Source organism: Aethalodelphis obliquidens, unplaced genomic scaffold, assembly GCF_003676395.1.
Source record: "Aethalodelphis obliquidens isolate GAN/ISIS:26980383/991018 unplaced genomic scaffold, ASM367639v1 scaffold1, whole genome shotgun sequence".
Lineage (NCBI taxonomy): Eukaryota > Metazoa > Chordata > Mammalia > Artiodactyla > Delphinidae > Aethalodelphis > Aethalodelphis obliquidens.
In genome coordinates, this window is record NW_020837945.1 from 8,867,443 (window position 1) to 8,893,523 (window position 26,081).

A 26,081-nucleotide genomic window follows, 5' to 3' on the forward strand; every position below is an offset into this window, starting at 1 on the left:
ACGACCTATTTAAGGGACACCGGCAATATTTTGGTAAGAAGGGTCAACAGCACTGTTAAAATGCAGAAGTGAGTGCTCTCGGCAAGGACGACAGATGGTGCTGCAGGGGACAAAAAACGGGCCCAAGGACTGGCTGCGACTCACCCTCCTGCTGGCCCTTCTGCCTCTCTCCACCGGGGGGCCCTTGCCCTGGTGGACAGCCTGCTTGGGGACGCCCCTCTGCCCACGGCTGCAGCCTGGCCTGTGACGAGCCTTCACGTCTGCCGCCGGCGGCCCTGCCAGCTCTCCACTCGCCAGTGCGCAGGCCAGGGCAGGGCGGCCCTCCCTAGCTGCCGGACCCCATCAAGTTCTCCCCGAGCCCTTCCGCGTCTCCTCACCTGGCAGCAGGATTCAGACACGAGCCCCACCCAACTACAGATGCAGGATGGCCCTGAGCGGGCATACTGCCCATCCGGCGGGGCGGGCGAGGCTCCTGTCGCAGAAGGCTTCCCTCCCCCAGTCACTACCCAGATGGAAGCAGGTGGCCTTAGACGAGGACCGGGAGGTGACACCGCCTGGGCTTTTATTGCCGAGTCTGTAATTTACAGTCGAGGAGACAGCTGACAAACAGGCAATGGTGCCTATCAACGTGCACTTCCGCTGAAGGGGCGCCGGCCCCCTCCCACCCATTCCCGTCGCCCCTCCACTGGGGGTGGCCGGAGAGCCAGCCGGTTCACAGGGACAAGGGACCCATGACGACTCCTGTTTGCACGGGGATCAACCCCTACAAAACACACCGTGCTCCAGCCGCAGGCAATGTAAAAAGACCTTTTTCCTCTGAAGAGCTGACAGCATCTCACATATTATCCCTTCAGTTTGGCAGCCCGGGTAGAGAGGCTTTGCTGTCAATCGGTGATGAACCAGAGAAGTAGCCTGAAAAAGCTTCTGGTGCAAGTGCATTTATCACCAGCAGACGCCATCTCTGGGGAAAGCTTTCCTCTCATGATTTCCCAATCCTGGCTGTGCCTCAAATCACCAGAGGAGCCTTAAAGAATCCCGATGTTCAGACTGGGCCCCAGACCAAGGAGGGCAGGACCTGGGTGTTGATGTCCGGCAGGTCTTTGGGGGACTTCAAGGTTGAGAACCACTGGTCAAAACAGCTGCTACTTGACATTTTTAAATGTCTTCATGATGAACATGACCCACACCTGCACTATTACAACTCTGCGTGGATTCACCTCCCAGCTCTCCACGTGGTAAATCACCCCACTTGCCACTTTCCCGTGGAGAGAGAGGCAGTCTCTTTTTCTGGTTAACTGGGTTGTGGATTAGCAACAAGCTGACGCTCCTTTCCAGCTCTCTTCTTTGCTGCTGACCTGAGCTGACAAGAGTGTGTTCTTCCATCGTCAGCGGCTCCCTGCCAGAGCCTGGACCTGCGGGTCCCAAACTTGCCCTCTGATTTGGTTCAGACAGGGAAGGGGTCCTGGGTGTAGCCTCACCTGCGGGACTCACCGTGTTCATCGTGCCAGAGGAACAGCATCGAGGGCCATGAAATCATCTGTAAACTCCTCAACGTGAAGCAGCCGCACCAGCTTCTAGGGCTCCACCCATCACCACCTGTTGGTCACATCACCAGAGTCTCCTGCGCTAAGAGGAGACTCCAAACGTGGGAGGCCTCCTGCAGCGACAGCACGTCATACGTCTCAGCCCATGAGTCCGGTCTGCTCCCAAGAGGGAAAGGACCATGCCAGCATCCCAGGGACCGAGAGCAGAGGCACAGACTGCTAAGGAAAGGTACTTTTTTTGCTTTGAAAAATCAGTCTAAGAAGTTAACCTATTTGGATACCAAACTGTATCTTAAGTAAAATCTCAACTCTCCCCCCCTCCCCAAAATAAAATAACATTAATAAAAACAGAAATTTTAAGGAAATATGCCGAAACAGTAACAAGGGTTCCCTCCGGTGGTGCGATGGGTGATTTCCACCTCCAACGCGTTTTTTCTACTTCACTCTTTACTAACTTTCTAGAATGTGCATTACCACCTGTAAAATCAGAAAGCAAACATAACAAACTTCCAAAAGTTAATCAACTATTTAGAAGCTAAAGTGATCTAATAATCAAACACTCTAAAATTCAACAGAATAAACTTTCTCGAACCACCTTCTCTAGTTCTAGCTGTGGAAGGAGTCCACCCATAAAGTGTCTGTACTTTCACACAAGTATTCCGGGGGGGGATTTACTGATTTTCACACTAGGTAACATTGAACTGTTCCAGTCTCAGAAACTCATCAAAAAGAGAATCTAGGCTATTAAAATGTTCACATATCTGAGGTAAAAATGTGCTAAATACAACAGCCAACATATTTCTGGAGAAAATCGGTCCACGCGTCTCTTGTGTTACAGAAATCCATTTTCCAGTGTCCGTCAGGCTCCGTCTGATTCCACTGGTCTCAGGTGTGTTTGATCTCGCCCCTCTCTGGGCACACGGGGGTCCCTAGACCTAGCAGCCTTCAGGCACATGACAGGTCTCATCAGGGGTCCAGACCTTGGGGACCTTCTCTGTGCTCACTGAGTCTCGGCCGCTTAAGCTCCGGGGGACTGACCTGAAGGTCTCCAGGCATCTCTAAGATGTAAGCACAGGGTGGACAAGTGAGTGAAGACGTCTTTAAGTTAAGAGCTGACGTTTACAAACTGAATTTCATGCGCAGACAAGGAACCGAACTGCCTGGCCAGGTCCTCTATGGATCTAAGGAGAAGGTCTACCCCAGTGGTTCTCAACCCGGGGCGACTGTGCCTCTCGAGGGACAGTGGGCAGTGTCTGATGACATTTTAGAGCGTCACAAGTCGGGGCAGGGGATGGGTGCCAGCACCCAGGGGCACTGCTAATCATCCTGCACCCACAGCGCAGCCCCAGAGCGAGGAATGACCTGCCCAGATGCCAACACTGCCGAGGCTGAGAACCAGCCCGGCTCTACCCATCTCCCAAATCCACCGTCTGCCTAGCAGGGAGCACCTTGGCGGGAGGGTGGGCTCCTGGATGAGAATACACACGCAATCAGTGGGTTTAAACGACAGGCCTGGTGAGATGCATCCTTGCTTTCTCAGAACTACTTCAAGTTAGGTGGTGCTCATTTCCAAAAGAGATGGTATTCTATTTTTAATTATACTAAACCAGTAAGAGTATCACTTACCTGATTGAATTTCTTCTGTGGAAGGGCTGGAAATTATGCTGGTTGGTATAGAATTCAGTGGAGTATCTGTCTTTAAGGGTATTAAGTTTATTCTCCTTGATTAAAAAAAGAAGTAAAAGGCCATTAGTATCATCGGAATGGTTTGCATACAATACCAAATGTCAAAGGCAACATGTAAAACTTTCAGCTCATATCATGCAAGGCATTAAATATAATGTCAATATGCCCCCTTGCTTAGTAACTAAGGATCATGTATTAAGTTAAACCATCACATAAATAAGAGTCAGCTTAAACCGTAACCAGTCATCTAAGTTTCAAAACCCGTGTTTTCTGAACTACCAATGACATGCTAAACACTCTGCTAGATGTTTCCTACATAAGCCTATCAGACATGGCTTCCAGTATGGAAAGCTCCAAAATATAGATGGTTCTTTTTTAAAATCCACAGTCTTAATTCTCAACAACTATTTTTTTTTAAAATTATAACTGCAAGAAGCTCGTAAGAAATTAAGAGGGGAAAAACTTTAATACCGAAAATGTTTCAAAGAACACTTTCCCACTCCCTTCCCCCACTTAAAAATAAATTTTAAAAACATTGCTAGGGACTTCCGTGGTAGCACAGTGGTTAAGAATCCGCCTGCCAATGCAGTCGACACAGGTTCAATCCCTGGTCCAGGAAGATCCCACATGCCGCGGAGCAACTAAGCCCGTGCTCCACAACTACTGAGCCTGCAATCTAGAGCCCACGAGCCACAGCTACTGAGCCCGAGTGCCTAGAGCCCGTGCTCCGCAACAAGAGAAGCCACCACAATGAGAAGCCCGCGCACCGCAACGAAGAGCTGCCCCCGCTCGCCGCAACTAGAGAAAGCCCGCATGCAGCAACAAAGACCCAACGCAGCCAAAAATAAATAAATTAATTTTCAAAAAAACATTGCTAGTCTGTAGGAAGAGATATAGAAAGAGCCCAGCATTACACCTAAACCACATTATGGATCCGCCAATGAAGTCGCGTGAACGTGGCAGAGCGTGTGGGAGGCGTGCAGTGCTCCCCTCATCCCCCCCGCGCCCCCCCCCCGGCCCCTTCCCCAGGCTGCCTCTCAGTGTTGGGCGGTGGGCCGGGGAGAAGGCTGTGTGCAGGATCACAGGTGTCCAGGGAAGGAAGCCTGGAGGCCAGCTGCTGCCTGACAACAGGGGCCATGCTGGGCAGTTCTGTCCGCTCTGCAGTGCCAGCCGTGAGCTCGGGCACATTCACCAGCCAGACGGGCATGAACAGGGGAGAAAACAACAGCAGCGCCACCTGGAGGCTATTCAGACCCGAGGTGCCGCTCACCATGAGCCAGTCTGCTGGACACGCCAAAACCCCGTGGAGGAGGTGCTCCTTTGACTCCCTACCTATTGTAAGTGCCTGTTACCGTCTGGGCAGGAGAACACGGGTAAAGAACGGGGACACGCTTCCTGCCCTGGGGGGCCTGTACTCTAACTAGGGAAACAGAAGCATAAATCAAACACCTGCTATCGAATGCGACGTGTTGTGACACAGAAAAGGGCTGAAGGGACATCCAAATGGGTCTTCTGGGAGGACTCTAGTGTCACCCAGCGGAGCAGGTATCCAGGGCGTCCCCAGAGGGTGGAGGCACAGAGGCCTCCAAAGGCAGAGCGTGCCCTGGGGACCTGACGTTCAGAGCACGCGGGACGAAGGAGAGTGAGGGGTCACCGTGCTGGATGGCAGGCTGCCACAGAGCTGGTGACGGGCCAGGCGAAGAGCCGGGACCTCACCCGACGGGGAGGGAATGGAGCCAACAGAGGTCTGTAAGCAAGGAAGCGGCACTCTCAGGTCTGACGTTAGGAAACATCTCTCTGGCAGCTGTGTGGGATTTCACCTATGCGAGGGGCTTTCGGCTTATCCTGTCTTTTGACAAGGCAAGGCAGTTTCTGTTCCCATCACAGCTCTCACCGGGGTGTTGACTTGCTCCAGGCCTGCAGCGTGTTCAGAGTGACCCTCCGGGATGCGTGGGCTTTCACATTCTGACTGCCGGGCTGCAGGGTCTTCTCCTCTGAGGGCCCTGCCAGGAAGCCTCTGGCACCGGGAGCGGTCACAGGGGTGTCCTTGGCCGCCGTGGGGGCCGGAGACTGTTTCGCCTGAGGGGGCGTTGCAGAGGGGCTGCTGGGGTCCCGGACTCTGCTGCTGGGGGTTCCCTCTCCCAGCCTGGGTCCTGGCGAAGACCCTGGGTGTGTCTGACTCTTGGTTTTCTTCGCTGTATCGGGCGTTCTCACACACACAACTGGCTTCTCTTTCAAGCGAATTCCGAGCTCATCCTTCTCGAACGTCACGAAGGAACAGTAACCATCCGTGGAAGAGATGGCCAGGAAGGCCCCGTCGCTGGACCTGCGTTCCCGAAACAGAATAGAAAGCGAAAAACTTTACCGAAGTCTACAGGCCACTCTTAGCACCCTCATCACTGGTTAGGAAATGGAAGTTCAAGCAAACTCACAAGCTTTGTCTGAAGGCAAAGCCATCAAGGGAAAAACACGGCTGAGAAAGGATCTGTGCGGGCTCCTCCCTCACACCCTTTCCCTCCCAACCCACCCCTGCTTCGTCATCAAATTCACCAGAATAAAGGTGAGATGATCTTTTTTTTTTTCTTTTTTTTCCCCTCCAAGATAAAAAGAAGATGAGGGCTTCCCTGGTGGCGCAGTGGTTGAGAGTCCGCCTGCCGATGCAGGGGACACAGGTTCATGCCCCGGTCCGGGAAGATCCCACATGCCGCGGAGCGGCTGGGCCCATGGGCCATGGCCGCTGAGCCTGCATGTCCGGAGCCTGTGCTCCGCGGCGGGAGAGGCCACAACAGTGAGAGGCCCGCGTACCGCAAAAAAAATTTTTTTAATAAATAAATAAATAAAAAGAAGATGAAAAGAAGATAAAGAGTGATAAAGAGCAAGAACTAGATGGTAGGTGGCCAGGCCCAGCCTGGGCCCGAGCACACAGTGGAGACAGAACTGGGAGCCCAGGGGTGCTGAGAACCCCAGGCAGAAAGGCGAGGGCAAAGTGACCCCTCAGGACGGGCACAGTTCTGGGGCCCCTCCTTGTCTGCGCAGCAGGGGCCCGCATGCGTGGGCTTCCTCCCAGAGGGCCTGGCGAGTCCCCACAACACCAGGGACCCCGGGCCTCCCCTTGGTTTATGAGAAATAGATGAACCACATCACAGTCTGCACGGCATCAACACCCACTGCAGTCACAACAGGAAGCAGTACTTTAGCAAGTTAGAAACAGCTTTCCTTTTTACATTGATTCCTTTAAAAAAACTGGTAAATAAGGGCCAAAAAAGCCAACTGTAGGATGAAATGCTCCCTGACCTGAGGGGCAACTCCAGGGGAATGTACACTGTCTCCCCCATCCACTCACCAGGAAATATCACTCAGGGTGTGGTAATGTATGTTAGACACGTAACCAAACGGGAACAGCTGCTGGGTGTCGTACAAAAGCACAGAGTCTTCAGAAGCCACAGCAAACACCAAGCGGTAGGGCAGGCTCACCAGCTCCACACCTGGCTCTGGTGACAGGCGAAATCAGGAACAGAAAGTCAAACAAGCAAAAGCAAAGTTCCCAAAGAAAACAAATTTTCCCCAAAAGCCCTCTCCCCAGGGACGTAAGTGATGTAACTTTACTAAATGCTTTATGGAAGAATTCAGTTTTTGTATTATTTTATATAGGAATATAAGAATTAAGGAGACCCATGCAGGAACCAATGAGGACACTGTGTTATGATTCAACACTCATGAGAACCTGCGGTTCAAAAGGAAGAGAAGAGGGCTTCCCTGGTGGCGCAGTGGTTGAGAGTCCACCTGCCGATGCAGGGGACACGGGTTCATGCCCCGGTCCGGGAAGATCCCACGTGCCGCAGAGCGGCTGGGCCCGTGAGCCATGGCCGCTGAGCCTGCGCGTCCGGAGCCTGCGCTCCGCAACGGGAGAGGCCACAGCAGTGAGAGGCCCGCGTAGTGCAAAAAAATAAAATAAAATAAAATAAAATTTAAAAAAAAAGAAGAGAAGAAAAAGTTGTGTGAATGAGGCAAGTCACCCTGAGGGGTCACCGCCTGCTAAGGAAACATCAGGGTCACGTTGAAGCATCTCATGAAGTGATGTTTTAATGCTGTCAAGTTAATCATAGTCATTCACATAAAGGATTAGAAACTTAAAAACAGCTTCTGCGTCCGGCCATGTAGTAACAGAGACCTGACTGACCCTTCACCTGAAACAATTAAAATACCAGGCAAAATACTGAAACGGGTTTTTTTTAAGACACTGTCCATTAGGCCATGAAGAACAGCAATCCCTCAGAGACAGGAAGCGAGAGAGGTGAGCCCTACGATCACCTCCGTTTACTGCCTGGAGTTTCCAGGCCCAGCAGAGGTGGAGGGAACGCAGGCGGCGCCTGGCAGATGCCCTGAGCTGGGAGGCCAGGAGGCCCAGGCGACTGGAGCGTGCGGGTGGAGGGGCAGAGCCAGAGCCCCAGGGGCCTCGAGCCTTCAGCTGAGTGCTGACCAGTGCCGCATGCGGGAAAACTAGCCAGGGCCGGAGCGAGGGCCACGGGAAAGAGAGAGCCGTCCCTAAGGAAACCATAAGCAAAATGAAAAGACTATCTACATGGGAGAAAATATTTGTAAATGATGTGACCAACAAGGGCTTAATTTCCAAAATATATAAACAGCTCATAACAACTCAACAACAAAAAAAACCAACCAACCCTATCCAAAAATGGGCAGAAGACCTAACAGACATTTCTCCAGAGAAGACATACAAATGGCCAACAGGCACATGAAAAGATGCTCAACATCGCTAATTATTAGAGAAATGCAAATCAACACTACAATGAGGTACCACCTCACACCAGTCAGAATGGCCATCATCAAAAAATCTACAAACAATAAATGCTGGAGAGGGTGTGGAGAAAAGAGAACCCTCCTACACTGTTGGTGGGAATGTAAGTTGGTACAGCCACTACGGAAAACAGTATGGAGGTTCCTCAAAAAACTAAAAATAGAACTACCATATGATCCAGCAATCCCACTCCTGGGCATATACCCAGACAAAACTATAATTCAAAAAGATGCATGCACCCCTATGTTCATAGCAGCACTATTCACAATAGCCAAGACATGGAAACAATCTACATGTCCACTGACAGGTGAATGGATAAAGAAGATGTGCCACACACACACACACACACACACAATGGAATACTACTGAACCATAAAAAAGAACAAAATAATGTCATTTGCAGCAACATGGATGCAACTAGAGATTATCACACTAAGTGAAGTCAGAAAGAGAAAGACAAATACCATATGATATCACTTATATGTGGAATCTAAAATATGACACAAATGAACCTATCAGTGAAACAGATACAGAATCACGGACATAGAGAACAGACTGGTGGTTCCCAATGGGGAGGGGGTCGGGGAGGGATGGAGTGGGAGACTGGATTTAGCAGATGGAAGCTATTGTATGTGGAATGGATAAACAACAAGGTCCTACGTATAGCACAGAGAACTATGTTCAATATCCTATGATAAACCATAACAGAAAAGAATATTAAAAAAGAATGTATATATGTATAACTGAATCACTTTGCTGTACAGCAGTAATTAACATGACACTGTAAATCAACTATACTTCAATAAAATTAGGTAATTAATTTTTTTTAATAAAAGAGCCACCCCTGAAGCTCACACAAGGCTAGTAACAGCACATGTTCCCACCAGCGAGAGTGGAAAACCGCCCACTTCATGGGCATCAATTAGAGCATCCAGGCGGCTCTGCCTCTGTAGTGAAGAGATTAGCCCTAGACTAAATGCCCCTGTGATCCCACCTGACAAAGCCTAACAGCAAGACCCCTAAGACGCAAAGTGTTTCCAAGCAACCTCACTGCATCCCAGAATAAAGCTCAAGGATATTTATAAGGATGAAAATATATCCGGCATCCACTAAGGTAAAATCCACAATGTCTAATAAAAAATTATCAGATGGACTTCCCTGGTGGCGCAGTGCTTAGGAATCCGCCTGCCAATGCAGGGGACACGGGTTCGATCCCCGTTCCGGGAAGATTCCACATGCCGTGGAGCAACTAAGCCCGTGCGCCACAGCTACTGAGCCTGCGCTCTAGAGCCCACGAGCCACAACTACTGAAGCCCACGCGCCTAGACCCCGTGCCCCGCAAAAAGAGAAGTCACCGCAATGAGAAGCCCGCGAACAGCAACGAAGAGTAGCCCCCACTCAATGCAACTAGAGAAAGCCCGCGCGCAGCAACGAAGACCCAATGCAGCCAAAAATAAATAAATTAATTAATTTTTTAAAAATTATCAGGCATTCCAAGAAGCAGAAAAATATGACCCATAATGAGGAAGAAAAAATCCATCAAAACCAATCCTTTGTACACAAAGCCATTAAAAGAGTTATTGTAACAAGTGTATTCCACGTGTTCAAGAGGCAAGAGGGAAGGTGTAAGGCAGAGGTACGTGAGGAAGACCCAAGCTGAACTCTAGAAGTTCTAGACTACACCGTCACAGAGAGAAAATACACTGGCTGGCACCAGGAGCAGGTGACACGGAAGAGCAGTGAACTCAAAACAAGCTGTAGGAACTATCCAGAGAGGAAAGAAACACGTAACAGAGCATCAGTAAGCCACGGGTAACTTCAAACCGTCTAATACCTGTGTAGCTGGAGCCCCTGAAGAAGAGGAGAGAGAGGGGGGATGACAGAAAAAGTATCTGAAGAAATAACTGGCCAAGTGCTCCAAATTTGATGAAAACTATAAACTCGTAAATCTAAGAAGTTCAATGAACCCCAAGCACAAGAAACATAAAGAAAACGGCAGCAGGCACACCGTAATCAGGTTGCTGAAAGCCAACTGATAAAGAGAAAAATCTTAAAAGCAGCCGGAGGTGGAAAAACAGTGAAACAAAAATCCAATTCATGTAATTTTTCCATAATTTTCACTGCATAGGAAATCAATAATAAATGACATTCAACCTCCTTCAGTGGAGAAACAAAGCTAGTATTTTTAGCCCTTTAAAGTTGCTTGCAGCAAAGAAAGTGTATTCTAGACGACGCAAAATCTGACATGTATTTTGATAACATCAGTCTTTGCTCTCAAGACTGACCAAACTGAACCAACCCACATACTCACCTCTCCCCACCCACCCTGGTGACCTGCCTCAGAGAACGTGACACACCCCTGTGGCTCTAAGGTACCTGCTTCCACCACTGGCCTCAGCTCAAAGTAGACGGGGCAGCAGCGGACAGCGAGCGTCGCCTTCCCAGGACACGGAAGATGGGCGATAGGCCTGCAAGATGAATCGCGGTTTTGCAAAAAAGCACCGTCACTCAACAAAAGCAAAAAGAAAGGGTAAACATTTCAAATATTTCTTCAATTGCATACCTTTTAAGATTTTTCCTGGAGAAAACATAAGTTGTATTTGTTACGTTTTCACCCGATTCCACACATCCAGCTGGGGAAGCAGTAGAGGAAGGCAAGGCCATGTGTTATTAAACTGTTCATTAGCAAAGACACATAAGCATCAGTTCTGGTTTGTAAAAGATTCTCCCCGGAACATTATTACCTGGACAATGTTTCTGTGACTGAGGACAAATGCAAACACCCTGTCCCTGCCTGGGCTCAGCCCTTTACTCCAGTTCTACCCACCTGCCACCTCCCCAAGGGGCTCAGCTGCCCCAGAGCCCCTTCCAGGCCTGGGTGGGAAGAACATAAAGCAGGGAGCCCTGACCACAGCAGACCTTTGCCTGCGAATCCAGCCAATTCCTGCTAGTGAAGTGCTATGATCAGACCCCCGGCTCTCTGTGCCCTGGATTGACCTCAGTTGCCACCCAAAACCTGAGACTCAGGCCTTTTCCCCTCAGCCTGATGGAGCCCAAAGGCTGCCAGGAGACCAGCCCTCTGCTGACATCTCCAGCCCCTGCAGAAGCTGCCTTTGCCCTGGGGAGCAGCCCACATCTGAGAGCCCTTCTACACTCACCTCAGGCTGTACTCAAAACCAGGTCAGATCCTGTTGGAGAATGACCGTCACACACAGTTGCTCTTGGGAACATCTCCCTGTTTTACGTTAACATTTCCTGACACACACACACACACACACACACACACACACACACACACACACACATGTAATCTTCCATGTGACCATTTCATACCCGCTGGGGGGGGCAGCAGACACAGCCAGTAGTCTTTCTACTCTCTTCCCATCTCACCCCATCCTTCCATCCCCAAGTAATCCATTTTAACAAACCATCAGGTCATTCTGTATTTCCCCCATGCTCACATAATTGTTCCAACCAGTTATAACTCAATCGCTTGTATATTCATATGGTGGGTTTTTTAAATCTATTTTACAAAATGGGGTATTATTTATACTTTTGCTCATTTTGCTTTTCTCAGTCAATTACTCATGACAGTTAACCTGTGTGACACTAATGCATCCTTTCTTCAGTAGCTACCTACTATGCACTGGTCTGAAAATACCGTAATTTATTCACCCATTCTCTGTTAACGAGTATTGTTTTGTTTTTGTTTTTTTACAACTAAGAGCCATGCTTGGACTTCCCTGGTGGCACAGTGGTTAGGAATCTGCCTGCCAATGCAGTGGACACGGGTTTGAGCCCTGGTCCAGGAAGATCCCACATGCTGTGGAGCAACTAAGCCCGTGCACCACAACTACGGAGCCTGCACTCTAGAGCCCGCGAGCCACGGCTGCTGAGCCCACGCGCCACAACTACTGAAGCCTGCGCACCTAGAGCCCGTGCTCCGCAACAGGAGAGGCCACTGCAATGAGAGGCCCGCGCACCACAGCGAAGAGTAGCCCCTGCTCGCCACAGCTACAGAAAGCCTGTGTGCAGCAACAAAGACCCAACACAGCCAAAAATAAATAAATAAATAAAATAATTAATTTTAAAAAAGAGAAAAGTGTCATTAAAAAAAAAGCTATGCTTGCAATAAACATCCTTGGACATACACTCTTATGTACTGTTTTCATTTCTTAAGGAAGTGAATGTCAGACAAGGGGCGGATTGGCTGAAGAGTACATGCATTAAACGGTTACCAGACTGCCTTCCCAAAAGGCCCTAACAATCCACACTCTCTCCAGCAACAGCCATACACATGCCCATCAGCGACAGATATTTTCACTTTTTTCCAGCCTGAAATGAATAAAGGGATACCTACTGATGTCTCATTAACCTGCGTTGCCTTGACTGTCGGGTTTCCGAACACCTCCCCGTGTGTGCCAGTTTTGCACCAGATTTGCTCTTCTATGAGCCGCCTTGTTGTACCTTTCTCTCGTTTTTCTCTTTTGGGTTTTTCTCCTTTTGTCTTTTTGTTCTTCTTGCCAATTTGGAAGAGCCATTGTATATGATGTCTGTCAGCGCTCTCTTTTCTGTACCATAACCATTATTTTCCAGTCCCATCATACGACTACTGATTTTGCTTACTGCGTCTTTTGCCATACAAAAGCTCTACATTCAAATACAGCAAAGTAGGTCTATCATTTAAGAGCTGCTGGGTTTCCAGTCTTAGTTTGGTCTTCCCCAGTCCTAGTTTGGTCTTCCCCAGTCCTAGAATGTCCTCCTAGATTTTCTTGCAAGAGTTTTACATTTTTACCATTTTTAAGTATTGAATTCACCTGCAGTTTATTTTATTTATTTATTTTTAAAATATATTTATTTTATTTATTTATTTTTGGCTGCACTGGGTCTTTGTTCCTGCACGTGGGCTTTCTCTAGTTGTGGTGAGCGAGGGCTACTCTTCACTGTGGTGTGCGGGCTTCTTATTGCAGTGGCTTCTCTTGTTGTGGAGCACGGGCTCTAGGTGTGTGGGCTTCAGTAGTTGTGGCACGCGGGCTCAGTAGTTGTGGCTCGCGGGCTCTAGAGTGCAGGCTCAGTAGTTGTGGTGCACAGGCTTAGTTGGTCCACGGCATGTGGGATCTTCCCGGACCAGGGCTCAAACCCGTGTCCTCTGCATTGGCAGGTGGATTCTTAACCACTGAGCCACCAAGGAAGCCCACCTTATCCATCTGATAAGCTAAGAGTCCAATCTAATTTTTTTCCAGACAGCTGGACACTCCAGAACCATTCACTCAATAATCCATTCTTCCCACTGAAATACCACTCAGGTCACCTATTAAATTCCCTTTTATCCCAGAATCTATTTCTGGATTCTCTGTTCTGATCCACTAAGCTGTATGTTTATTCCTATACCAATACCATACTGATTTGATAACAATAGCACTACAGAATCTCTGACATTTAGACAGGAAAATGCCTGCTCAAGTATTATTCTTATCTTTCATACTTTTTTACTATTCCTTGCATTTACTCTCCTAAACAAATCCGAGATGTCATCCAATTAAAAAACCAAAAAACCGAAACAACAAAAAAAACCTTAAATGGGATCCTAATTGGAAATCAATTATCATGTTAATTTTTAGAACACGAAATCTCTCTATTTGTTCAGAACTTGTTTTATAACCATCAATAAGACCTTCTAGTCTTCTTCATAAAGGCTCTATGCCTTATTAAATTTTTTCCTATGCATTTCCATGTCTTCTGCGTTTTGCACTGTTACGAATGGAACAATTATCCTTTTCACATTTCTAAGTACTTATTCTACTGTAGCAGATACAGATTTTATGTACTTTATAATATCTATCCACCTTATCAAATTCTTTTTTTTATTCTGAGAGTATTTTTTAAATCTCTTGGATTTTCTAGAAACACAAACCTATCACAAAGTTTTATTTCTTCCAATCTCTGTATTTTCATTTCCTGCATTTATTAACACCACTAAGAATAATAATGGTGGCAGCAGATAACCCATCTGGTACCCGATTTTAAATGAAAATATTTTTGGAGCTGCCATTTAGGAAAGGACCTGCTACTGAGTTTAGTAAACAACTTTCAATATACTTAAGGAACTACTTATTCTTGGTCCTGGGACCCCCCCCGCCCAGGCCAATGTCATTCCCACGTGTTCCCCAATGTCCTTTTACAGCCCAACCCACACATGTGTGTATGATTCACACACTCTTGGGGTCTCCTCTGCCCAGCCTGGCTGGGACACTTAGTGGCAAACCTGACCTGTGCCCTCCCGTTTGGCCCAGCCCCGGGTCATGTCATCGTATCATACACAGGATGGTATCTGAGCCATGGAGAGCAGGGGACGGTCTCCTCTGAGACCATGTTGGCAACAGCACTGCCCTGGATAATCCTGCTGGACTCAATCTCTCACCCTCCTGCTGAAAATGACCCTGACGTGTCCTTGCTGATTCTGCTGACCTGTCAGACTTGACCACTACACTCCCACAAGTTATTCCAACCAGACTTGTCTGTGCCTAGACCCTGTCACAACAGGCTGCTTCATTAAGAATAAAAATGATAAAGGCACTTTATCATTAGTTTTAGAACGATGACCTCCACATACATGTCTAGGGAAAAGGCACTCATTAAAATTTTTTTTAAGTTGAATTTGCCTCAGGGAGTATGTTTATCACTCTAGTCTAGTAGCTCCCAAACTTGTCTGTACATTAAAATCACTAGAAGTCTTTTTAAAATTCCAAAACCCAGACCACACACTCCATACCAATTAAAACACAATCTCTGGGAGTGGGACCCAGGTACCAGCACTTTTTGAAGCTCCCTGGAGGTTTCAATGTGCGGACAAGTTGGGGACCACTGCTTTCATCAGAATTCCCTGAGCTGCAAAGAGCGTCACAAAATCAGGAGCACAGACACCACCACCGCTGCTCTCATGCCCTTACATCAAAAGCTTTGTTAAACACACCTGGCGTGAGGAGCAAAGATCCATCAGGAGTGAAACTAAGTCTACGAAAGAATGATTTCATGCTGTCGTCGTGGAACATCCGGTAACTTCTCGCCTGCAGCATACAGAGTCTAAACGTTATTCCAAACCTTCGCATTCACAATAAAGGCTTACCAATTCCTATTTTTTTCTCTACACGTTGTCATTTCTTACTGACATAATAATAAATGAAACTGAAATAAATTACATATCAAATAATTACACAAGTCTGCAAGGGGAATCACTCGTGAACTGATCTCCCATTTTTGTTAAGGAAAGCTGCGTGTGTGTGTGTGTGTGTGTGTGTGTGTGTGTGTGTGTCTACGTGTTTGTGTGGTTCTATACTTATTATACAAATAACCCTCTGTAAGAGCACACACCACACTGTCAACAGTGGTCTGTCTGGGGAATGAGACCAGGAAAAGGCAGGAAGGTGACTAGGAGCCCTTTGCTTGTTATCTGTGTGTTTATATTTAGAATCTCCAACCGAATGAACCCTTTTTAAAAAGAAAATAGTAATCCTATCACCTTTTCAGACAACATTTCTTGAACACCTGTGTGGAACAGTTTTTGCTACCATGCGCTGACACTTTATGAACGCTAAGCATTTAATCCTCAACCAGGCATGACCCTCCTAACTACCCATGTGACCTCTCAGCGCCGGCCAGCTCACACAGCCCACTCTGCCTCACGTGCTGTCCCAGGACTGGATTTGCACCTCATCTCTGCTTTGGTTTTTGTTGTTGTTGTTTGTTTTTAACTTTATTGAAGTAGAGTTGATTTACAATGCTGTGCTAACTCCTACTGTACGGCAAAGTGACTCAGTTATACATGTGTATATTCTTCTCCATATTCCTTTCCCGTCTGGCTTATCACAAGACACTGAATACAGCTCCCTGTGCTACACAGTAGGACCTTGTTGTTTATCCGCTTTGTTATAGTAACCAACTTGCTCCCTTTCACCTACTAGGATTAGAGTGCTGTCTTCATTTACCAGTTCTTTCAAAAATCAGAATCCTTTCCATTCCTGAGTACCAGCCCGATGGCCAGAGTCCCCCTCCACCTGCCAAGAAGGTGTATCGTCGGTGCTGGATCCACCTGCCTTCCTGTTGCCTAGTGCTGTGGTCTTCCTAGTCAGTGGTTCCTGAACCTCACTGCACCTCAGACCGTGAGGGCCCTGCCTGCTTCAAGCCAAGTGAATCACAGCTCTTGGGGTCGGGCCCAGGCACCCATATTTTTACATGCTTCCCAGGTGACTTCATAGTTCAGCCATGGTTGGAAACACTGTCCTCCACCATCACCTCTCCCCTGGCCCCCAGACGTCCCCACCTCCGTACAGGCCAGCCCAGACCACCACACTGAGACTTGGTGGTCTAAGAGGAAGTCATATTGCAGTTCAGGTGTCGGGTCCTGGAAACCAGGGGTGTAGCTACGAGCGATGGAGGAGCTCACAACTTCCTAAGTCCCAACTACAGTACGGCTAAGATGGAATGTCAAAACATTTTGTACCTCTCCTTCAGCCCCTACTCCAGGCAGCATCTTTGAGACATTAAAAGCCACACGTTTCTTCAGTGTGCTGTACACCCTCAGGATCCTAAATAAAGAAGAAAAGTCTGATTTATCTCTTCTAGTAAACGAATTATGTTTCACAGAGAAACAATCTATTACCGGAACTGAAGATTGCTTCAACAACTTTTGGCCTGCAAAACCACTGACCAATGACTTTCACACTTAACTGAATGACAGAGGCAAATATTAACAACCAGAAGGATATCACTAACTAAGTGGGGAAATACGTCATAATTTCATTCTCTATTGAATGTTTCAACTTGTCAATGGACATAAACTTGTAAGCCTGGCCTTATTTTTCAGGTCTTGGGCATCTGGCTTAGTGGCCATCTGTATGACTGCAGTGAAGTTTATGTTGTGTGGAACGGTCTCGCCCTCAGGGATTTGCAGGAGTAAGGAAAGCAGCAGCAAGTAAATTGGTTGTTGCTAGTTCATATTATTCCCTGAGCTAATCAAATTGTTTCACTCCTGACTGCCTGAATAAAACACATATACCAGGGGACTTCCCTGGCGGTCCAGTGGTTAGGACTCTGTGCTTACCACTGCAGGGGGCACAGGTGCGATCCCTGGTCAGGGAACTAAGATCCCACAAGCCACTCGGCATGGCCACACAAAAAAAGAACAGAAAAACCCACGTATACCAGAAAATAAATGACATTTGGAATGTTACAGGAGATTCTATGAAAAATAAACACTTCCTTAGTGCTTTCATTCCAGCGCCATTTGAAATTCAGTTTGTTATAGTTAAAAGTAGTTGGATAAATATTATAAAGGACTATTATGACTGGTGAGTGATATGCTTGGCATCCCTGGTTTTTTTTCTTTTTTTAATTTTTTGTTCCAGGAACACAATTAAATTATTGTGTTTAGGGCTTCCCTGGTGGTGCAGTGGTTAAGAATCCGCCTGCCAATGCAGAGGACACGGGTTCGAGCCCTGGTCCGGGAAGATCCCACATGCCGCGGAGCAACTAAGCCCATGTGCCACAACTACTGAGCCCGCACTCTAGAGCCCGTGAACCACAACTACTGAGCCCACGTGCCACAACTACTGAAGCCCGCGTGCCCAGAGCCCGTGCTCCGCGACATGAGAAGTCACCGCAATGAGAAACCCGTGCACCGCAACGAAGAGTAGCCCCCACTAGCCGTAGCTAGAGAAAGCCCAAGCGCAATAACGGAGACCCAACGCAGCCAAAAATAAAATAAATTAATTAAAAATATATATATTGTGTTTAAATGTACCGGTAAACACAGCAACAAGACCTCCTTTCAGAGAAGACAAAATATCTTATCTTCATATTAATTTAAATGGAGTTGTTAAAATCACTATAGCAGTAAACTCTAATCAAAAAAATGAAATAACTATCCAACCCTACCACTAGTTATCTCTTCTTGCTTAAGTCATATTTATAAAAGACTTTTTCTTGAAAAGTTGCCCAAGAAGTTTAAATTTAATTCAAAGCTATTTCTGCATTCACTCACCCACTCAATAAAGATTTATTAAGTACTAACTTCATGTAAGGCTCTTGTCCTAATTAGTTGCCAATTTCTTATTATGCTATAAGAATAGCAGTAAAACAAAATGCTTTACACGAAACCAAGAATGAAAGAATCAAAGCCAGACTGTGGCTTACATTGGTTAAGCTGTAACAAAAATACCTCTGAAGAAAATTTCAAGCAAACAGAGATGAAAACAACTTGCCAAATACTAACTTACCTGTCACAGCTCAGGGTAGCAACATACTGACCCAAAGGATCCCAGGTTACTCCTTGTACATAACTTTTATGTTCATTAAAAATTGAGATCTTTTGTCCTACGAATAAAGCACACAACACACACATTACCAAAACCCACTAATGCACAAATGGTATAAACTACAATTTAAGTATTGTTCCTTTATGCCGTTCCATAATTCAGCAGTTGGTAACTTAGACTCTACCAAACTCCACGTCAGGCTCTGGGGACCAAAGATGACTTCACATGGCCCCTCCTCCCAGGGAGCTCACAGCTCATGGTGGGGACAGACCCACCACCAGCATGCGCACTGTGACACGACGCAGAGAAGAGGGCAGCTAACAAAGCCGGGGTGAGGTCGAGGAGGAGTGAGCTCAGAGTTTGGTTCTCCAGGTCAGGCAGGATACATGGGGCCGATGAGGAGAGAAGAAGGTATTCTGAGCAAATCCACGGGGTGAAAGTCAGTTTAGGCCACTGGAGCAGTGACAAGTAGCTGAGACTGCTGGTGTGTGCAAGACCCTCGTGTGCCAGGAAACGGTTCTGGGGGTTCATGGTGTGGCTCAGAGCAACGCTGAGCTGGGAAGTGACCTGCATTGTAAAGATGAAACTGAGGGTCGAAGAGAGCACAGAAAAGTGTCACTAGTTAGGAGGTGACAGCAGACCAGGTGAGAGATGAGGGCCTGAACCAGAGCATTGTGACTAGGGATGGGAAAAGGGCTTTGGGGGAAACATTTAGAAGATAAAACCAGCAGCACACAGAGATTACCCGGATAAAAAGAGGAGGGCGTTAGGAAGCCTTGGCCAGTCTTAAAAAAACAAAACCCAGGGAATTCCCTGGCGGTCCAGTGGTTAAGACTCTGCACTTCCACTGCAAGGGGCGGGTTCAATCCCTGGTTGGGGAACTAAAATCCTACATGCCGCATGATGAGGCCAAAAAAAACAAAACCCCAAACCTTCTTCTCTGGGGAGCGGTCTACACCCCATCACTCGCTCTCCCGACCGCTCACTCAACCCTCTGCCGTGGGCTCCCTCCCGCTCCTTGCCTGCCCCACCCTGGCCCTGAAGTCGCTGGTGACCTGCCGGTGACTTCACACACTGCACAAATGTCAGGCTAACTTTCCTTCCCCCTCCCCTTCTTGAAGGCCTTTAGGGGAGTCTGCTGAGATTAAGGTGGCCAGGGGTGAAGAAGAAGGCTAAGGAGACCTACGGAGGTTTGGGGGAGCTGCCGGGGAGAACAGGAGTGGGATCGAACCTCACAAGCAAAAGGGGTTGGGACCCCAGGACCCCATCGGAGGCTGGTGAGGACGAATTTATAGCGGCCCAATATGCAGGGTGGCCGGTTTGTGACCAGCTGTGCTCAGCCTGGGACCAGGAGACTGTCAGTATTGTAGCACCAATCCTGGGCTGGGGTTTTCTTGGTACCGTTGGGTGAAAGAAAAGGGTCTATGTACATAAATGATCCCCTTGGGGAGCAAAGTGGAGAGAGAAAATAAGAGGTCAGACGGGCCGGCAGAGCAGGAATCGAGAGGGCTCAGGGGACCTGAGGGCTCTAGCAGGAAGCAGGGGTGCTGAGGGGCCTGAAGGAGGCGTCTTGTCAGGAGAGCAGGACGCCTGGCTACGACGTCACTGTCAGAGCACTTAAGTGACAGGCCTTTAAAGAAGCCCAGCTGCAGAACAGTGGACTGGCCGACAGGACAAGCGTGGATCAAGCGGGCGTTCTTTCTAAAGGGCCACCTTGAAGATTATGACACAGACTTTGGAGGAACTAAGGTGATGGGCAGAAGGAATCACAGCATGTGAACTTCCATAAATAAAAACGTACCGACTCTAAACAATTTTGCCCACATTACACGTTAAGAAAAAAAAAACGATGGAGGCCTAGGACGTGGTCTTGATTTCCACGCTCCTCAGAACCGCTCCTCCCCCCCACCCCGCTACCTGCTGTGCTGTCCTGGGAGAGTTTGCCACATGCCAGCCAATGACATCTTTTTAAAACATAAGTAAGGGACTTCCCTGGTGGCCCAGTGGGTAAGACTCCGCACTCCCAAGGCAGGGGGCCCGGGTTCGATCCCTAGTCGGGGAACTAGATCCCGCACGCGTGCCGCAACTAAGACCCGGCGCAGCCAAAATAAATACGTAAATAAATAAATAAATATTTTTTTTAAAATAAGCGAAATCACATTAGTCTACTGCTTAAAACCCATCAGCAGCACGTGGTCACACCTTGGTTACAATCTGAGACCCGACCCTGTGGCCAGGACCCACCATCCTCCAGCCTCAGGTCCCCCCTCCCTCCTGCTCCAGCCGTCCGGTGATTTCCTGCTCCTGGGACACAAGCAGCAGCTCCGGCCGCCGGGCCTCTGCACATGCCGTTCCCATGAAATAATGCACACGGCTTGCTCCCCGGATTCATTCCAGTCTCTGTTCAAACTCCACAAGCTCAGAGAAGCCTTCCCAGCTCACCCTATCACTCCCGGACCCCTTCAGGGCGCTATCACTTCCGGCATCATACGTTTGTGTATTCGTCTGACACCCCACTAGGACGTAGCCATTGTATTCACGCATCCTCCAGCACCTGCAAGAGTGCCCAGCCTGCTGGCAGTGTTCAAGATCGTTACAACTGGCTTCAGGGGGTGCTGATGGAGTGTCAACAGACACTGAAATTACCCAACACACGGCCAGATTTGGGAAAAAGAAGACAGTGACACTGGTCCTCCCCATTGCCGAGTGTCTGGGATTGATAAGAAAGAGCATGACGGAAATGAGGCAAGAGAGAGGACGCTTCAGCTGGACCGCACAGAACGAAGAACAGAGGCCTCTACAGCGTGGATGAAAACTGGGCTGATGCAGTGCTGACACCACAGGGGATGCCAATGCCGCTGCCTGACTCCCGACCTGGGCACTTGGGTTGCAGGAGAATCAGCAGATAAAGAAGAAGAGAAGAGGTTTGGGAGAAGACATCAAGCTTGAGTACAGGACTGCAGGGGGTAAAAGTGGTCAGGCGTCAGCCACCACTGGCTTTTGGCATTTCACTGCTATTTTCATCCTACGGTAACTTCTTACATGTTTATTGTCCCCTCAACCAGTGAACAGGTTCTTTCAAAGCAGTGAGGTGTCCTTGGCTTGCCTTGATGTCCCGAAATGGAAACCTGATCCCACCGACCCCAACATTGAGCATGCAATGCCTCACTGATTATGACTTGCTAACTTCCCGAGACCCTAACTAAGTTCCAGGACGACAGGGATCAGCCGTGTGCCGCCCCGCCGGCCCCGTCATGTCTGCACCCCCAGGCGTGTGCAATCTACCTTGCTTTGGCACCAGCAACTCATGACACCACTGCTAAGCCTCATACATTCTGACTGGGCCCTTAAAAATGCAGTGGATCCATGGCATGTGGGGCTAATCCCTAACCTGTCCTGCCAAACACCTACTCCAGTTCACTAAAAAAAACTCCTCTGAAGCCTTTAAAGGTTCGGCTTTTTAGACACTTAGAATAGTCCTTCCCCCGATAATAACAAAAACATATCAGCTACCTTTACTGACATCCCATATGATGGCCGTGTTATCCACAGAGGCAGAAGCCATTAAATTCCCATCGGTTGCCCAGCAAATATCATACACATCTTCTAAGTGGCCCCTAGAATCCAAAGAGGAGAAAAAGCAATTCTTGTCTCAAGGAGAGAAAAAATTGTCAAAAATTTAAAAGCACACTCAGGGACCATACATTACAGTGGGACTTTAGGAATTTCCACTAGAGCTATATTAGCTATAGCTATAAACTACTACCTTCAAGGATATTTGTATCTTTAAAATTGATTCAAGTTTACTAAGGAAAATTTTATAAGACAAACTAAGAAAATCCATTTTAATCATATTTTTATCTTTTAAACTATGCCCGTATTACTGTCTTGCATAAGTAAAAGTTTTAAGTGAGCTATAAAAGTCAAAATGCGGGCTTCCCTGGTGGTGCAGTGGTTGGGAGTCCGCCTGCCGATGCAGGGGACGCGGGTTCGTGCCCTGGTCCGGGAAGATCCCACATGCCGCGGAGCGGCTGGGCCCATGAGCCATGGCCGCTGAGCCTGTGCGTCCGGAGCCTGTGCTCCGCAACGGGAGAGGCCACAACAGGTCATAAGGATAAATCCCTCCCAGGCCCCTCCCGAGGTTACCTCAGTGTTTTTACGACAGTCCAGTTCTCCTTGTTCAGCTGAGCCTCATCATCATCCTGAAAAGCGATCTGTTCTGGTTCCTTGTTATCATTCACCTTCCACAGAAGAATGACAGCATCTGTGGAGCGAGTCAGTTAAAGATAAGCCACGCTTTACAAAGCATGGCTCCTTCACTTCTGGATTTTTAGGGTATTAAATAATATTTATGTTGTTCAATAGACACTATGGCCACAAGGATTTACGTCTAAGAATTGGGGTAGGAAAAGCAAATTTGCCTTCCGAACAAAAACTCCAAAATCAAACTCATACCAGATCAGAGCTATACAAGGTCTCCTTAAACAGAAGTGTCCCCAGGCCAGCAAAACACTACTGCAAAGCAACTGACTACATTAACAAATCCACAGGCATAACCTGTAAGTGGCCGAATAAGGAAACAACAGAGGCACCAACGCAAGGGTTGGCAAATCATTCCTAGCTGTGTAACCTACGGCCAGTCACTTCCCATCTTGATGCCTCGGTCTCCTCACCCGTAAGATGAGAAGGATAACAGTGCCTAGCTCATCAGCTATCGTGAGCATCAAATGAGGCAAATGCATAAAGCACTTACCCCACGATGCCCGGCACATGGTGAGCCCATGCATGTGTCAGCTGTTAACACCATGGACGTGTCAGATCCCTTAGCGTGATGTCACCAATTGTCTGAGTCCTCTAGCTCCCCACGTTCTGACGCCACGCTCACCACATAACCTTCTGACCAAGACGTGGCTTCCCTTCGAGGAATGCCCGAAGGAGGAGAGTGAAGGAGCCGGTGGTGTGGACACACACGTTCTCTCTCTAAATTAACTGGAATCCGGGGAGCTTGGCTGAGATGAGACTGGCCCTGACGGACCGGCACTCTCCACGTGCTGACTGACTGACGACAGGTTTCCGGGCCCTCGAGGCCAAAGGACCTGGGCTGCCCTGTGCGGCCTCACAGAGGACAGCCCGCCAGCCTCCCCACTGCCCCCTGTGCTGCTGCCACTCCCCACCTCCCCCCTCGACGGAAACACTGGACATCAGGGCACTGAATTCAACCAGGCTTCTTTCCCTCCTTCTTCAAACAACATCTGAGATTTCTTCTTTCTTTTTATTCTGGCTTCTAGACTATCTTAGTTTTAGAGCATGATAAAAAGATTTACTTCTTCTGTATCATTTTATGCCATTTAAGCGCAAGCAGCAAGGGAATTTCCTGGCGGTCCAGTGGTTAGGACTCCGCGCTTCCACTGCAGGGAGCACGGGTTCAATCCCTGGTTGGGGAGCTAAGATCCTGCATGCCGCATGGCACAGGCAAAAAATAAATAAATTTAAAAAAAAATAAGCACACGGAGGAAATATGAATCAATCTACTCCCACCAAAGAAACATAATTTAGAGGGTTGTTTAGACTATACTCCCTAAACCAATTAATTCATTAATTACAGAGAGACATGGAACTGACTGTGATCACTTACAGATGCTAAACTGACAGCCAAACAAGGCCAGGCCAGTTGCCTTGGGACTTAGAATGGTAAGCACCTACCTACTTGTCTCCAATCGGCCCAGTGAGAGCAAGTGGGAAAGCGGCCGTTTTCAAACAGGTCTTCTCGGTTTAAGCTTTGCATCCTCCACCCCTTCACACTCCCCACAACATTATTTTACTAAACTATCTAAATGACAGATTGAGAGGGTCAAGCGACCTCTAAAATAACAAAGTATGTCTAGCTCAAATCTCACTCTTCAATATGAGACACATGGGTATCTGGTTTCTGAAGAATCTTGAAGTACAATACTCACCATCCCCTCCTGATGCTAAAACTTCCCCACTTGGAGAAAAACGCACGACATTGACAGCTTTGGTATGGCGAACAAGATTGGACAAAAATTCAACAATGGCCTTTCCATCTGGTCCTTTTTCTACCTTCCAGATCTGCTGATACGAACACATTCATTCAGAGAAACGTATAGTGAGCACGCACCATACTGTACCGACGAAAACATCACTACGCTGATTTTCAGAAAGAAAATTTAGTCTTTCTTTTGAAATGTAAGAGGAAGGAACTCCTATCTGAAACATAAACCTACAGTCCCATTGCCTCCCACCTCTTTCTTGTGCAAACTGTTTCCCAGGAGGAAACTGGCTCAGGGTTCTACAGCAATGGGCATCCGGTGACATCACCCCCGGAAGAAAGGTGCTCTCCTTTGCTTTCGTTGTTGACTCAAGGCCCTGAGAATTTAGCCCTCTGGGCTACATAACTAAGTAGTGTGTGTCTGTTGACACTCATTATAAATAGAAGAGTGGAGAATGCTGCTTCAATAGTGCTTCCCTGGGCCTTTCTGCCTCGGCCCCATTTACCCTGACAGCGGTGTCCACCCCCGCGGAGGCCAGCCTGTGGATCCTCCCGGCGGCTCCGTGCTGGAAGTCCAGGCTGTACACTGGCTCCTTGTTATGCCAGGCGATCTCACAAGTAATGACTTTCATCCTCCTGAGTCTTCAAGGGGCAGAATACCGTTCCTCGGGGACCGTTCTTTCTCCAAAGACAGAGGAAAGCTGAAAATCGTCGGTAATGAGGTGAATATTATAGCAGGATCGATGTACTGAGCGCTTAGTAGGAGCCAGGAACTCTGCTAACCGTTAAAAACGCACGCTGCGTTGGGAGAGGATGTTACTGTTGACGTCTGACGTTAACACCTAGCAAGTTTCACCTAAAATGGTTCGCTGAGTCGTGGCTGTTCAGTTTATTCTCCTGCTACCTCCGGAAAAGCAAAATGGGACACCCGGGCAGAGGAAATCAAGGCACCGGGTCGGGCCTGGCTGGGCGCCCGCGCCCGCTTAGTGGAGGCTGCCGGGCGAGCCCGGAGAGCTGGGGGCGGGCCGCCTGGGGGAGTGGGCCGCGTGGGAGGGGGTTACCCGGGGAAAGGGGCCGGGACCGCGGGGGAGGGGGCTCTTTGGGGGGAGGAGGCCGCCCAGGGGAGGGGCCTGTCCGGGGAACGGACCGAGGTCGGAGGCGAGAAGGCAGCTCCCTTCCCGCTGGGCCCGGGAAGCCGGGACCGGACCTGCCTGGGAGGAGGCCGCTCGGGGCCGGGGCGGGGATCGGCCGCGCGGACGCCCGCTTTTCAGGAGCTATCCCGGGTCCTCGCGGCCGGCCCTCAGCGAGAGCCTCTCGCCCCCCAGGTCCAGCCGGGAAACCTCGGGGACGCGGAAGCCAGCGCGGGGAAGCCTTACCTATAGGGACGTGGTCAGTCCCCGCGGCCGCCAGCTCCCGCCGCCGCGCGCGCCGCTTCCCGCGCGCTGCAGGCCCCGCCTCCGCATGGGCGGGACTCCCGAGACTCTCCGCCTCCTCGTGGGCGGGACTCCCTGGAGGCCCCGCCCCGCCGCAGAGGCTGGTCCAGCGCCGCGAGTCCCGCGAATCTGGGCTGGATCCCGCGGGTTTATTAATTCCCTGCGGACAGATGCACAGGTGGAAGAAATGGGGAGTCCATCGAGTCATTCGTTCAATCACTTATTCCCTTGTTAATTCATTCTTTTAGGAAACATTTACTGAGCATCTGCTATATGCGG

The 26,081-nt window shown here is 48.7% G+C and overlaps 1 protein-coding gene across 2 annotated transcripts; it reads right to left on the reverse strand.

The window, feature by feature from the left end:
- Window positions 1-539: 539 nt before the first annotated feature.
- Window positions 540-25,868, reverse strand: CHAF1B (chromatin assembly factor 1 subunit B). 2 transcript variants are annotated; one of them, XM_027100315.1, is made up of 14 exons: window positions 25,746-25,868; window positions 24,876-25,070; window positions 24,317-24,452; window positions 22,506-22,623; window positions 21,873-21,976; window positions 18,321-18,417; window positions 16,547-16,631; window positions 15,020-15,113; window positions 10,610-10,679; window positions 10,423-10,514; window positions 6,574-6,721; window positions 5,125-5,556; window positions 3,171-3,265; window positions 540-2,602 (listed from the first exon to the last, which is right to left on the reverse strand). In XM_027100315.1, the coding sequence occupies exons 2-14, from the start codon at window positions 24,999-25,001 to the stop codon at window positions 2,511-2,513; spliced, it is 1,689 nt and encodes a 562-aa protein (XP_026956116.1). In that variant the 5' UTR covers window positions 25,002-25,070; window positions 25,746-25,868; the 3' UTR covers window positions 540-2,510. The 2 variants fall into 2 exon arrangements, with proteins under 2 accessions (XP_026956116.1, XP_026956174.1); XM_027100373.1 differs by having other exon boundaries at window positions 24,317-24,449; window positions 25,746-25,867.
- Window positions 25,869-26,081: the final 213 nt, after the last annotated feature.

Bases quoted from the DNA above. Each gene is read 5' to 3' on its own strand.
- CHAF1B (XM_027100315.1), bottom strand. From the start codon at position 25,001: ATGAAAGTCATTACTTGTGAGATCGCCTGGCATAACAAGGAGCCAGTG. The intron at 22,624-24,316 runs GTGAGTATTGTA...CTCGCTCCACAG, and splicing joins TTTAGCATCAGGAGGGGATG to ATGCTGTCATTCTTCTGTGG. The intron at 18,418-21,872 runs GTAGCTGATATG...CTTTATTCGTAG, and splicing joins CATATGGGATGTCAGTAAAG to GACAAAAGATCTCAATTTTT.